The sequence below is a fragment of the Leptopilina heterotoma genome, unplaced genomic scaffold (assembly GCF_015476425.1).
Source record: "Leptopilina heterotoma isolate Lh14 unplaced genomic scaffold, ASM1547642v1 Lhet_11, whole genome shotgun sequence".
Classification (NCBI taxonomy): Eukaryota; Metazoa; Arthropoda; class Insecta; order Hymenoptera; family Figitidae; genus Leptopilina; species Leptopilina heterotoma.
In genome coordinates, this window is record NW_025110829.1 from 1,241,726 (window position 1) to 1,255,192 (window position 13,467).

The window sequence follows — 13,467 nt, forward strand, 5'->3', positions numbered from 1 at the left end:
CGTTACAACGTATACGTATATATATAAAAGCTTGGAGAAAAAAATAAACTTTATGGAAGAACAGTCGTCACGTACACGCGACGGTTCCAAATCCTCGAGAGACGTTGGAACGTTTTTCCCTTCTTGATATACTGGACAGTGAAGGCGAAGGCATGCGAAAGGGCAAACTATTGTGAAGGATGTTAGGTCGTGAGCTAAATTTGTTACATTGCCTGACACATTCGTGTGTGCTTTAATTCCACAGCTAAGAGAAAAAATAATAACTCAATTTCTGAAAAATAAATTAAAGAGAACAAAATAAATTGGTTCCCACCGTATTTCATATGATTTATTGTTTAAAGAATATAAAACCAGAAAAAAAAATGAGTAGGAACGAATAAATATTTTCTACAATTTATTGGTCTGCATTCCCAACAAAATTTATTGTTTTGTTTTAAAATTTATAATGTGCATTATTATCTATTTATAATAAAATAGTGAATTAAATTTATTTTTATCTTATGAAGTAGACAAAAATTTATAAATAAAAACACATTTATTTTAATCTACTAATCGACAAATTGCATATAGATAAATTTCAATTAAAATTTTCAATTTTTGAAAAAGTGATTTCAATTTCATGATGTGTGATGATAACTTGCTGATAATGGTCGTTCTGGTGTGATTTACGATTATACCTCCGTCTCGACAGTCGAAGGGATATCGAGCGCAGAAAATGGAAATGAATGTTCAAGAATCCTTTTGAAATTTTGGGGTTTATTCTCTCTTTATCCTTCTTGAAGAGATGTGAATAAATTCAGAAAGAACAAGAGCCAATGATGCAACTTTATATTCTCTGATTTGTTCAAAATGCGAGATTTAAAACAACTTTATCCTTAAATTATCTCGTGAAACATTAATCAATTTTGAACTTAGTTTTCCAGAATGATAAATTGATATACTTCTTTTATACACGAATTCTATATATAGAATAGAGAATAAAAAGTTGAATATAAATATAATTTTCTTTCTTTTTATACGATTATTTTGAAACATTTATTCGGATTTTTTGTTCGAATTAAAAACCAAAGTAAATAAAATAAAACGCTTGAATAACTGAATAAAGTTAGTTCGTTTGAAAATTCATATACAGTTGATGTGATGTTGTATAGTAAGGGAAAACCACAATTTTTGATCGTCAGCTTCAACCATTAAGTACACATCCGTACTTCGTGAATAGCGGGAGAAAAAAGAAATTGTATATACTGTTGCATAAATGAAAAAGCGCGGCATTGTATGTTATTGAACAAAAAAAGAAAAGAATCGTAAAATTTATCATGCAGTGAATAAAAAAGAGCAGGAACGAATTTAATTGTTTTACTTATTTACTATTTTATGAGTTTTATTTTTTGGAGGTATTTTTATGATATAATATTGTTACATGTTGGCATTTTTACTAGAATTTATATTTTTCTAGTTGAAATTGTGTCGTTAAATCAAGACGAAATTCTAAGTAGAGAAGAATTAGTGTTGACTGGAAAGGAGTCGCAGCGTGCGCCTGCGCATTGGCGCAAATTACCGATCCCCACCCGCGTGCTTACGCGGAGTATAAATATCGGGCGTCGAAGAGCAATTCAAGCATTCTTCAAGGGGCCTACCCTCTATCAAGATCTCTGCTTGCAGTCTTGATGTCGACATTGCGAAAATTGTATTCAACCCATTATTCTACTAAATGTTAAAACTTTTAAATTAATACTCAAAAACTCTTTGCAATTAAATATAAATCAACATGCATTCTCTTTTTTTTCATTTATAGTATAATTTTTCATTGAAATTGGAATATATTTGAAATAAGATGCTGGAGAATCTTGGCATTTATCACCGCTGAGAGACAAAGCAAGGAGTAATAGTAAGACTGTCTAGAATTCGAATAGAGCCGGAGGGAAGCAGGTATCGTAGAGAGAGTTAAATACATGCATAAAGGAGTATATTCTGAAGCATTGCTGGCATATGCCGGCAAGGGAACCGACAGAGAAGCGTTTAGGAATGTTAGAAGTAAGAGAACATGTATCCTCATCTCTCTGCGACACACAAATACATATCCGAGAATTTACACTAACCAACACACATTGAAGATAGAATTCGATAGAACCACCGGCAAAACAAGTTACAGATTGGGATGAAAACTGTCGCTTCAGAGAGTGAGTGAGAGGGAGGGAGATTCATGAAACCGTGAAATTACTAAATTGTCAACCATATTGTAATGAATCGAAATTAAATAATTCAAGTTGTTTAAAAAAATAATTCTCTAAAATTATAGATGAAAATATTTCATGAGAGGCTATTCGGTAATGTTAAAATTATATTGAATTCGAAATGATTATTCGGTTATTCGAAAATTATAAAAAATATTTTTTCGCAGTAATAAACATTCTGTCAATCGGTCATTCAAAAACATAATGTTTCTTTAAATTATTATTTCGATTAAAAGAAATTATTATTATTTAACTAGATAAAAAGAATTCCGGTAAAATAAAGATTTGGAAAATAAAAATTAGAGTGTATTCATGCGCCTCCAAATAATATTATAACAAAATAATTTTATTTGCAAGAGTGGAAAAAAATTCATAAAAATTAATAAAACTTTTTCCGATTAGTTTCTACAAAAAAAAAAGAAAAAATCCTTCTGGACGAGTCTAGGAGACAGAAAAGCCCTCGAGAGGTTAAAAGAGAGCGTATGATTAGTTTTTCTCGAAGAGAGAAATAGCGTTCTGTGTAGATGAGAATGGAGATCGGTTTTATAAGATCTGTGTCCCATAAATTTTATTTTGTTCACACTTTATATGCATGATGATGATATGAATCTGTTTCTAGATTTAGAATACGAAATCTAATTTTGAAAACACTTATTCGAGTATACGCAAATAAGGGTCAAAACTAAAATTATAATTTCCCAATTTAAGTGTGGATGTATATAAAAATTTTAATAGTTTGATGGAAAATCAATGCATGTTAAATTGAAATAATTTTAAAAAAAATGATTTAATCCATGATTTGATATCTTTCAATACAGGATAACGAAGCTAACGACCTAGATTCACTGTTGAAAGCCGATACTTCACAGTTGTATTGTTTATTTTAGATTAAACTCACAGTTATATTGGAAATTTCACATCGAACTAAAATTGAAAATATAATACCTTTATTTACTTAAACGCTAACCTTCGGCTCTCAGAAAAGCTGACGGGACATTAATTCATTTAGAAACATATCTATTGTGTGTAAAAATAGATCAATATTTATAAGCATATTTATTTTTAAATTCTTTGACTAGAAAAAATGAAGAAATTTTTACATATTGATATTTGAAAAGAATAAAGATAAAGTGATATTGTGACAAATTTTCTTTTTTTGAAAAAAGGCAACCGAATCTTATTAAATGGATTTAAAAAAAACTATATATATATTCAAAGAGAGAATGTATAAATCAAGAGTAGAAAAAAAAATTTTTTTTCAAACGTCGCATAAAATCTGAAAAAGCTTGAGAGAGAGAGAGAGAGAAACTGAGAGCGATAGAGAGGGATTTTTTTTGGTTGCGAAAATCGTTCGCGGAAATTCTGATAGCCTCTTCTGTTCGACAAATTGTGCTGCGCGTGGAGGCAGACGGCTTTGGTCCATCGATTCTCCCTGGTGTGTTAACATCATAGTGCTTCGGGATTCCGGTGCTCGGTTTTAATTAATCAAATGTACAAGAGAATCTCTATTTTTCTCTCGTAACTCTCCTGAGTCTTTTCCAACCCTCCTACACCCCTTTTCTGCCTCCATAAAAAGAGAGTCATCTTTTATTAATCCTTCTCTTTTTACCGACAAACATGCATACTTATTTGTCAAAATATTTTTAAATTAAAATACTATTGAAAATAATTTTTAAATATAATATATTGTATAATGTAGTGAAAAATATAATTTACCACATAATGTACAATATTATGTAAATTTTACTAAATAAAATATATAACAATTATTTGCTTGTTTACATTAAGAAAAATTAAACTCTGTTCAAATTTGTGCTCGTTTATTTCGACCAATTAGACCAATTAGAAATAAAGACGACATGAAATAAAATATAAAAAAAATAATAAATAAATAAAAAGATTATTGTAAATCTAGTATTTGCTTTATCAATTATCAATATAAATAAAAAAACATTTAAAAATTTTTCACAAAAATTACATAAACATAAATAATATAAAAGAAAATTGTGAAAAAAACATTCCTTCTTTGAATGTGAAAAAGATTGTGTCTTATGGGAAACATTGTTCCCATTTGGGGCCTGCTCATTGATCACCACTACTCGTTGCCGTCTTAGCTGGTTGGCCTAGAGGCACCTTTGGATGACCTCGTTACCACACCACCTTTCAAGACACGGTAACGACTTTCCAATCTAACGAATCCTTCCTCACCGCGCTCACATCTCAAGAGAAGCCCTTTTCTTGAAAGAGCTTTCATTCCCGACAAAAGAAGACGATAAGACTTTGGGAGATTCAACCTCACCCATTTCGAGCTTTCAACCAACTTTTGAACAGAGTGTAAACACTGTCGAGTATCACCATCGATTATCTATAGTTTCGAAAATCCTAGACGCTTTTCATGACATGCAATCCAACGTGAAATTGAAAATCAGTGAATTATCGATAATCGATAAATAAAATTATGGTGTGTGGTGAAAACATTTTAGTGTAATTAATGTTTTAAACACTTTTTTGACCCTTTTAATATTAGCTCTCTTTAAGTTATTAATTTTAGAAAATTTATCACTCTTAACAGTATAAATTCAACAGTATAAACAGTAAAAAAGTTACTTTTAGTTTAAAAGTTTTACTTACTCCTTTATAAAGAGGACATATATAAAGTTGAAAGCGTAAAGGACGATGTAATCTCGCGTGTTTGACATAAATAATAGAAAATAAAGTAAAATAGTTTTCGAAAGTCTTTAGATGATATTAATTTTCTTCTTCTTTTTCAATATAATATGGAATTTTTAATATGTTTCTTCATGGAGTTGAAAATATCGATCACAATTCAGTTGAAACTCGTTATTCAGAAGAATTCGACACCAGATTTTCGGAATTTTTAATGGCGCAACAAATATATCGAATTTTTTTAAATCAAATTTAAAGTCCGTGATATTACTTATTAATATCAGACATAAAAATCTGTAACCAGTGTTTTAAAAAACACAAAAATTGTTATTCTAGGTGCAATTGATGAACGACTTTAAAAATGCGCCATATTGGATCCGCCATTTTGAATTTCAGTATTCTGATACTGTTATCGTAAATATTAACCCCAGAGAAATTTTTTCGTAACACATTTTACGCGATTCTATGCTAAAAATTTTAATACCGAATTTTGAAAAATTACTAAAAATTTTACTGCGATTTATTTGTATTTCTTTCTATTCAGTAATAGTGATTTAATGAACATTATTGAATTGTTATTAAATGGAAAAAAAATTTTTTTTGACGTAACGAATAACAACGTGTTCATGAAATTTTGACAGGGCAGTTTAACTTTCTGATAAATGAGTCACTATTTCTTCAAATTCCTAAGAAATTCCATAAAGTTGCGGTTCTCACATAGCAAGTCTTAAAATGACATCGTAAAAGTTGGCTCGTAGAAAAATACATAAATATCAAAACAGAGAGGTTTTCTATGAAAAACGCACACTTATTGTCAAAGAATATACTTTTTCCTCTACATTAATAGATTTCGTAACATTTTAATATTTTTTTCAAACAGAAATTTTTCATCAAAAGCGGAAATTAAAAGGGAAATTAAAAATGCGAAATTTAGAATAAAAATTAAAATAAACTAAATTAAAAGTAAAGAATAGAAAAAAATTAATTAAAAATAAAAGTTTAAACACAAAATTAATTAAAAATTAAATAATAAAGTTGAGAATTATTTAATAAAGATTTTACAGTGTAAGAACAACAATTTTTAAATGTAAAATATTATTTAAATTATTCACACGAAATTTATAAAATGAACAAGTATTTCAAAAAATAAAAATATCATCACAACTTTTATAATTATCTCTGCACAGGGAAAAGTGCGCTTTTCGTAAATTTATAAAATGTTGTATTCTAACTCTCTGCATGTCAATTATATTCAGTTTGAAATGTTAAATGTTAACGAGACGCATGTTTAAAGTTAAGAAAAAATAAGAAGAGCATATGAATCAAAAAATTTAATGAGATGTTTTTATTTTAACACAATTCAAAGAAAATTAAGAAATAATTTTTTCTTATCATAATTAATACTGTTATACATATCTGCTTTTTAGTTTCAGGCCAATAGTAATTTTTTCAATAATTATAAATAATAATTCACAATTATTTACATAAAAGAATAAAGTGATAAATTTTGAAAAAAAATGCCTGCTTTCAAAATACATTCTATACCTTATTACATTATATAATTTTTATATCACAACAAATTATTAATGAATAATAGATATATTAATATATAATAGGGGAGCGTGGGGGAATTGGAGCCCCTTAAGGAAAATGATTAAAAAAACCAACTTATTAATATAATAAAAATTTTTATTGGTCATTTTTTACTGCGTTGGTTATTTATCTTTAATTATGATCAATAAAAAAGTAAGAAAAAAACAACTAAATTTGTAAAAAAAATGTTTTTTGAAAAAAATGCATTTTCTCTCATTACCCCACCTGTGGGGTAATCGGAGCCTTTCTTTGTAATTAAAAAAAAATGACATAATTTCTATTTTCTTTAAATATTTTTTTTATTTTATCAATAGTTCTTGACAGATGAACATTTTAAAAAGTATTTAACACATAAAAACGACTGTCAGCTTCTTTAGTATTAAAATATCCATTAATAACACATTTTTTAACGTAGTTAAGACAATAAAACATAAATATAGTTTCTTAGTATTTGAATATGCAATAATATCACATTTAATAAAATACTTAAGTAATGAAGAACAAAAATAGTTTTTTTTATCAATAAATTCTGTAAGAACAAAAATTTGTTATTGCCTTGAACAAGAAGTACAAAAATAATCCTTGGGATCGTCACATCCTGAGCATTCTGAATGTGCCCATTTTCCACAACTTCTGCAACGATACCATAACTCGTTGTTTTTTCCAACTTCTAAACATATAATACACTTATTTTCTTCTAAGCTTTTTGGTGACTTAGCTTTCTTATCAATTAATGACTTATTAGATGAGCGATTAGCACCTCGCTTTCCAGTTGCCTGCTGTTTCACTTTGGATTTCGATACTTTATTCCTGGTGTTTACATTACTATCTTTCGATGTTTCTTTTTCAATTTTCTTCTGTTTCTTCTTATTATTCTCTTTATTTTCCTTTTCGATTCGCTTCCTTTTCTTTTCTTTAAAAATTTCCTTCATTTGTGGACTAGTCAGAATTTCTGAATGCTGTTTATTTCTAGTGGTCTTCGTAGGCTTCGTGAATATCTGTGGTCGTGAACTCAATGCATTCACAGTGTTGGAAAAACTGGTAGATGGAGGCTGTAAGACTTCAGTTTGAGAGTTCTACAATGGCTGTGCCTCTGGATGCTCCAATTCTTGTGACATGGCAGAAACTCTTATTTGTTGAGCGAGAATGTTGTTTGATTCATTAGTTATCATTGCAGTGGAAACGACTTCTGAATCAGTTTCATCTGTCACAAAAAAGTCTTCATCGGAAAAAACAGATGGATCTATGGGAAATATTCCTGTCGTCTTAAAACCAGACACTCCCTTGTCCAAAGATGCAATTCTTGAATATGCTTTGTTAAACAGTCCAGCTATTTCATAAGGAGTTATTTTGATTAAATTTCGTGATTTCAAATACAAGTCGCACTCTCTGTCATAAGCGGTCTTCAAAGGTCCAAAGAAAGTTACATCAAGAGGTTGTAAACGATGCGATGAATGTGGAGGAATAGTCAACAAAGTTACATGATTCTTCTGAGCTAAATCATAAGCTTCCAGCGTAGAATGACTGTTATGATTGTCCATTATTAGCAAAACCTTATTTTTGGAAGAAGGTTTTGTAAATTTAATAAAATGTTGTAGCCATGTTATAAATATTTGTTCATTCGTCCACCCGTTAATTGAACAAGTGTAAATAGCTCCTGGAGGTCCATCGCGTTCTAGAAAAGGTGAGTGACGCTGCCGAGGGAAAATGAACAGTGGAGGTACAAAGATACCAGTTGCACTCATTGCACAAATTGCTGTCACATTTTTGCCTCTTTCCCATGAAGTTACTGCACCAACACGCTTCTGTCCTTTAGGTGCTATTATTTTTCCTGGATTATGAACAGTGGAGAACCCTGATTCATCCATGTTAAAAATATTTTGTGGTTAAAACTTAAATTTAGTCATTACTGACTCCAGATTATGAAAGAAGCGAGTCACTTCAATCTTATTAAAACCCAAAATACGATTAATACTAGTCGCTTCCGGTTTTCTGATACTGAGGTCGGGGTGACGGCGTAGAAATCCTAACAACCAATCTCTTCCAGCTGTCTGTTTTTCAACGTTAAATCTACCCTCAAGACCGAATGTTTTAGCTACATTATAGCATAACTTACATAATTAATCTCTTGTTAGACCAAAAAACATATTAGACATCTCTAGAAGATGTTTCGCAAGTATCTCTTCCTGTTCTTTATTGAATACAGGATTTCTTCCAAGCTGAGGAGGACGATTATATGTAGAATCATTTTCCTTGGATAAGTTATGTCTTTTTTTTAGAGTGCTGTATGGTATGTTGAAATTCTCTGCCGCACTTTTTACAGACTTCCCTTCATTTTCTATGGACTCTATTGCAGTTTGTAATACTTCTGTAGTCCAACCTGCCTTCGACGTCGTTCGTTTTCTACTTCTTGGCATCTATAAAAATTAAATTAAATTAAAAATATAAAATAATATTGTCTGTGTTAGATGCTTAAAGCCCTGACTAAAAAAATTGAAAAAATAGAAAAAATATTTGTTATTTTCTCTTTGTTGTCGTTTTTTAAAAGCTTTGTTTCTCCTAATAAAAATATAAATAATACAAAATTTTACTTTTTTGTAATAGCACAGGTATATTTGTAACTGTTTTCCCTGTTTTTTAATAGAAAAAACTTTAATACTCACAATGAAACCAAAACATTTTACTCAAAATAGATTTTTTTGTATTGTGTAATTGAATAAAAATTTGTTTAAATAAATTGTAACAATACATCTGTCACCAAAAGTTACTTCCTAATTTGAGGTTATGTCACCGGGTTGAAACTTTTTCAATTTTCACAGAAATAAGAAAAGCCGTAGCGAGATAACAAAAAATTTTCTGGCTGACATTAATTCTCCCATTACCCCACAAAATTCTCACAAGTTACAATTCGGAAAAAAAAATAATAACATAAACAAACTGCACAATTACCTCTATTTTTATTCATGTTTCCAAATCTGCATATATTTATCTATACTATAATCACAAAACATAATTAAATAATAAAATTTTAACTACTTACTTTGACCTCTAGAAATTTTTGCCATTTAATAACGAAAACTCGAAAACTTGATTTTTCTTTGTTGTTTCTACAAATCTGTCAGAAATGTGACCGCTTGCCTTCGTGTATCATAAACAAAGATTGACGAAGTTTTCCGAGCAATGTCCGCGAAATTCAAAGTCTCTTAGTACTTGAAATTTAAAAGCTCCCATTACCCCCGCTCTCCCATTACCCCACGCTCCCCTACTATATATATATATATATTTTTTTTTTCTATTATCATTATTTTATTTTTAGAAATAATTATTGTACTTACAGTAATACAGTAATGAAATTATTGAAAATTGAGTGCAACTGACCTGTAACAAATAAAAAATATACAGATTAATGATAATATTCAGATTTATAACAAAAAAACAAAAATTAACAATAATCGATAATCTCTGAATTTAAATCGGTCGAATGGAACTAATTCTCAAATTTAGGAGGTAAACATTAATATTTAAAAAAAAAGAAATTCTCATATGATATATGATAAAATGGAATTAGCAAAATTTATTACAAACGCATTCGTTTAAAGCACCAGTAAACAGTGATTTATTGACCGTTAAACTTACTTTGAAATGAAATACAAAATCCAATATCTAGAATAGAGACTAATCAAATATCAGATCTCTTTTCAGCCTGTGTTACCCCCCTGAATAAGGAAATATAATATCAATACTAAATCTAACAAGTCAATATATAATTTAAGAAAGCAATTTCTCAATGGAAATAAATTCAAATATAATAAATGTCAATGGAAAATTTTACCAATTTCCGTTTTCTAACATTTTAATTTTGAATGTCATTATTAAGTCATAATAATTAACCTCCAGCTATTAAAAATTTATTTTAAAAATAAAAAAAAAATTCCATCACTAAAAGATACAAATTTTATTTTTGAGTTTTGCTTCTGTTGATTAATAGATTTGGAATATTTTGCAAAAAATAAAAAAAGTTGAGGTCTTGCGACGTTTTAAAGCTTAATTATTAAACAGAATTTGACACCAAGTTGCGACTAATTAAAAAAAAAGGTCACCACTAATTGATTTTTTTTGGAAACATGAAAAAAAAAATTGGTTAAAAGTGAGAAGACCAAAAAAAAGTAGAGGAAATGTAAAAGCTTGCGCCGTAATTACTGACTGTATTTGAATTAGCGCATGCAAACATTCTATGTGAATGTGACGCTATCCGAAATTTCAAACAGGGAGCATTCCAAATATTTGACTGCCTCCATTAGTCACACAGTCGTCGATTGAGACGCAACTCTACTCTGAAATTACTCCGTCGGGAATAATCGATGAATTCAAACTCGTGTTCTGCATTTCGCCCCATGTCGACAGTCTTGGCATGATAAGCGATGCCCTGGCCCCTGCGAGTTCTTGTGCAAAGAGAGAGAGAGAGAGACAATAAAATATCAAATTACAAGGCGGGCAAGCTTTAGTCTCTCTCCTACCGTTTTGTTGTCCAACAGTCGTCGACCCTCATTTTCAGTGATCAGGGTCGTCAAAGAACAACAACACAAAACATGCTTCTGGTCATTTTATTACTGACACGTACCGGCTTCCAAGATTAATATTAATGTTTCGAATACAAAAAATCGATAAACAATCGGTGAGGTGTCGTATTGGAATTCTGTTCGCTTCGACACATGTGTAGAAAATTTAAAGAATGTTTCTTTAATGTGCAAAATATTTAATGTTGAAATGAATTTTCAATATTTTAGTAAATTGCTAGTGAGGTCAATACTGCCGCCCTGATGAAGAAAATGGTTACTTGCAGTCAGAGTGGTTTCGAGATATTTGAGGAAACGCGTTCCTAACGAGCTGCACTAACATTTAAAACTTTTTTTAATATTTACAATTGTTATGAACTAAATTTAATATGCTCTATTTAATGGCGTTGAAATAATTCAAAAATTTTAATTTATTATAAATAAAATGTCGAATACTGTTAAAAATTAATTTTTAAATCGTCGAAATACTGCCTTAGAAGCGTAAGTGTTCTTACGGCCAAGGGAGCTCAGTTTTTGACACTGTTTTACTAACCGTAACTGCAAATTCTATTAGACATTTTAGCTCACGGTGTGCATTAAACAATTTAAATTTTAAAAGTTTCCACAATTTATTGAACATATTATTAAAATGTAACGTTTTATTTTGTTAATGGTATTTTTTTATAAGGTAACAAAAAAAAATTGAAAATCTACGAAAAAAACATTTTCAAAAATTATTTTATTTTAATCCAAATGAAAAGTCAATTTTACAATGTTGAATTGAAAACATTGAAAACAATTTTTACTTGAATCAAATAATTTTTATTTAAATCAATTGAATGGTATTTTATTTTAAGATACTGAAATAATTGATTGTAAAATTTATTTTAAAAATTCAATTATTTCAAAAGTTTTGATCAAATTCTTCGCAAAATTTCAATTATTTTCATAAATAATAACATTCTTCGGAAGAATTCAATTATTTTTATGAATAATAAAATTCTTTATAGGAATCCAATTATTTTCAATACAATTTTAATAAAATTTGCCGAAAGGATTCAATTAAACATTTTTCGAAAGAATTCAATTATTTTATGAACTTCTAATAAATTCTTGGAAACAATTCAATTATTATTTTTAAAAATAGTAAAATTCTTCTCAAGAATTAAATTATTTCTATAAATAATAAAATTATTCACAGGAATTCATTTTATTTTCAATACAATTTTAATAAACTTCAAAAATAAAGTATTTAATTATTTAATTACAATTTTTATAAGACATCATTATTTGAAAATTTGAAAAAATTCTTTGTTTAATTGAATTATTTTCAAAATTTTCAATTCAAATTATTCAAAAACTACATTATTTTGAAAAAAAACATAAAGAAATTCTTCAAAAGAATTTAATTATTTCCAAAACTCTAATAAAATTGTTTAAAAAAGTTTAATTTTCTATAATCAATAATTTTTAATAAAATTTTAAAATTAAAATTATTAATAACAATTATTAACAAAATCGATTATATTCAATAAATTAAAGAAATTTTTTTAAAAAATTTAATCATTGTCAAAACCTTTAACCGTATCTATTCTTCGAAAGAATTGAATTATTTTACATATTTTAACAATATGTCCTGAATGAATTAAATTATTTTAAATCGAAAAGTTTACTAAAGTTATGAGAAGAATTCAATCATTTACAAATTTTTTTTTAAAAAATCCAATAAGTAAGTGTTTAATTTCAATGATTAAGAAACGCAATTATTTTAAAGACTTGAAAGAAATTCTTCAAAAGAATTAAAATGAGCATTTTGAAAAATTTTAATAAAATTCTTAAGAGGAATTCAATTATTTTTAATTCAATTTTAGTAAAATTTCTCGAAAGTATACAATTATTTTTAAAAATAAACGTTTTAATAAAATTTTTCAATTGAATCCAATTATTTTCAAAATAATTATCATAATTATTTTTTTTTAATAAAATTTAAAATTAATAAAATTGAGGGTCCCGATCGAAGAACTGATTATAATTTTTTTCAACTAAAAATCATTGATGAAAAATCATTGGCAAATAAATTAAAAAATTAAAGAGTTTTAAATCACAATTTTTGGAGAAACTTTTTTTTGAGCCTTAAAAAATTATAATCGATTCTTCTCCCCCTACTTAAGATAATCAAGTGCAATCTTTTTTTTTCTCATGGACATTACGCAAAGAAAAATTTAATTTTCTTTCTTTAGCTAAGATAATTAAATGCAATTTTGAGCTGCAACAAAAATGAACAAACCCTAGATTTTTGTGTGTAATTATAACAATATTTAGTATTAATAGTTGAATGCAAACTAATCGACATAATTTTGTATATATATTACAGATTCATTAACTTTGAACAATTAATTGAGAAATTGATAATATAA

The 13,467-nt window shown here is 28.0% G+C and overlaps 1 protein-coding gene across 4 annotated transcripts in view; it reads right to left on the bottom strand.

Annotated features, from left to right (window-relative positions):
• Positions 1-13,467, bottom strand: part of LOC122503860 (MFS-type transporter clz9-like) — a 253,319-nt gene that overhangs the window by 134,614 nt on the left and 105,238 nt on the right. Inside the window, exon 3 of one of the 4 annotated variants that reach the window (XM_043614611.1) lies at positions 6,644-8,911. The exons of the other annotated variants lie outside the window; for them this stretch is intronic. Coding sequence (XP_043470546.1) covers positions 7,571-8,362 — 792 coding nt within the window. The 5' untranslated portion in view covers positions 8,363-8,911 and the 3' untranslated portion in view covers positions 6,644-7,570. Of the gene's footprint in view, positions 1-6,643; positions 8,912-13,467 lie in introns of those variants that run through there. 4 annotated transcript variants of the gene reach the window in all.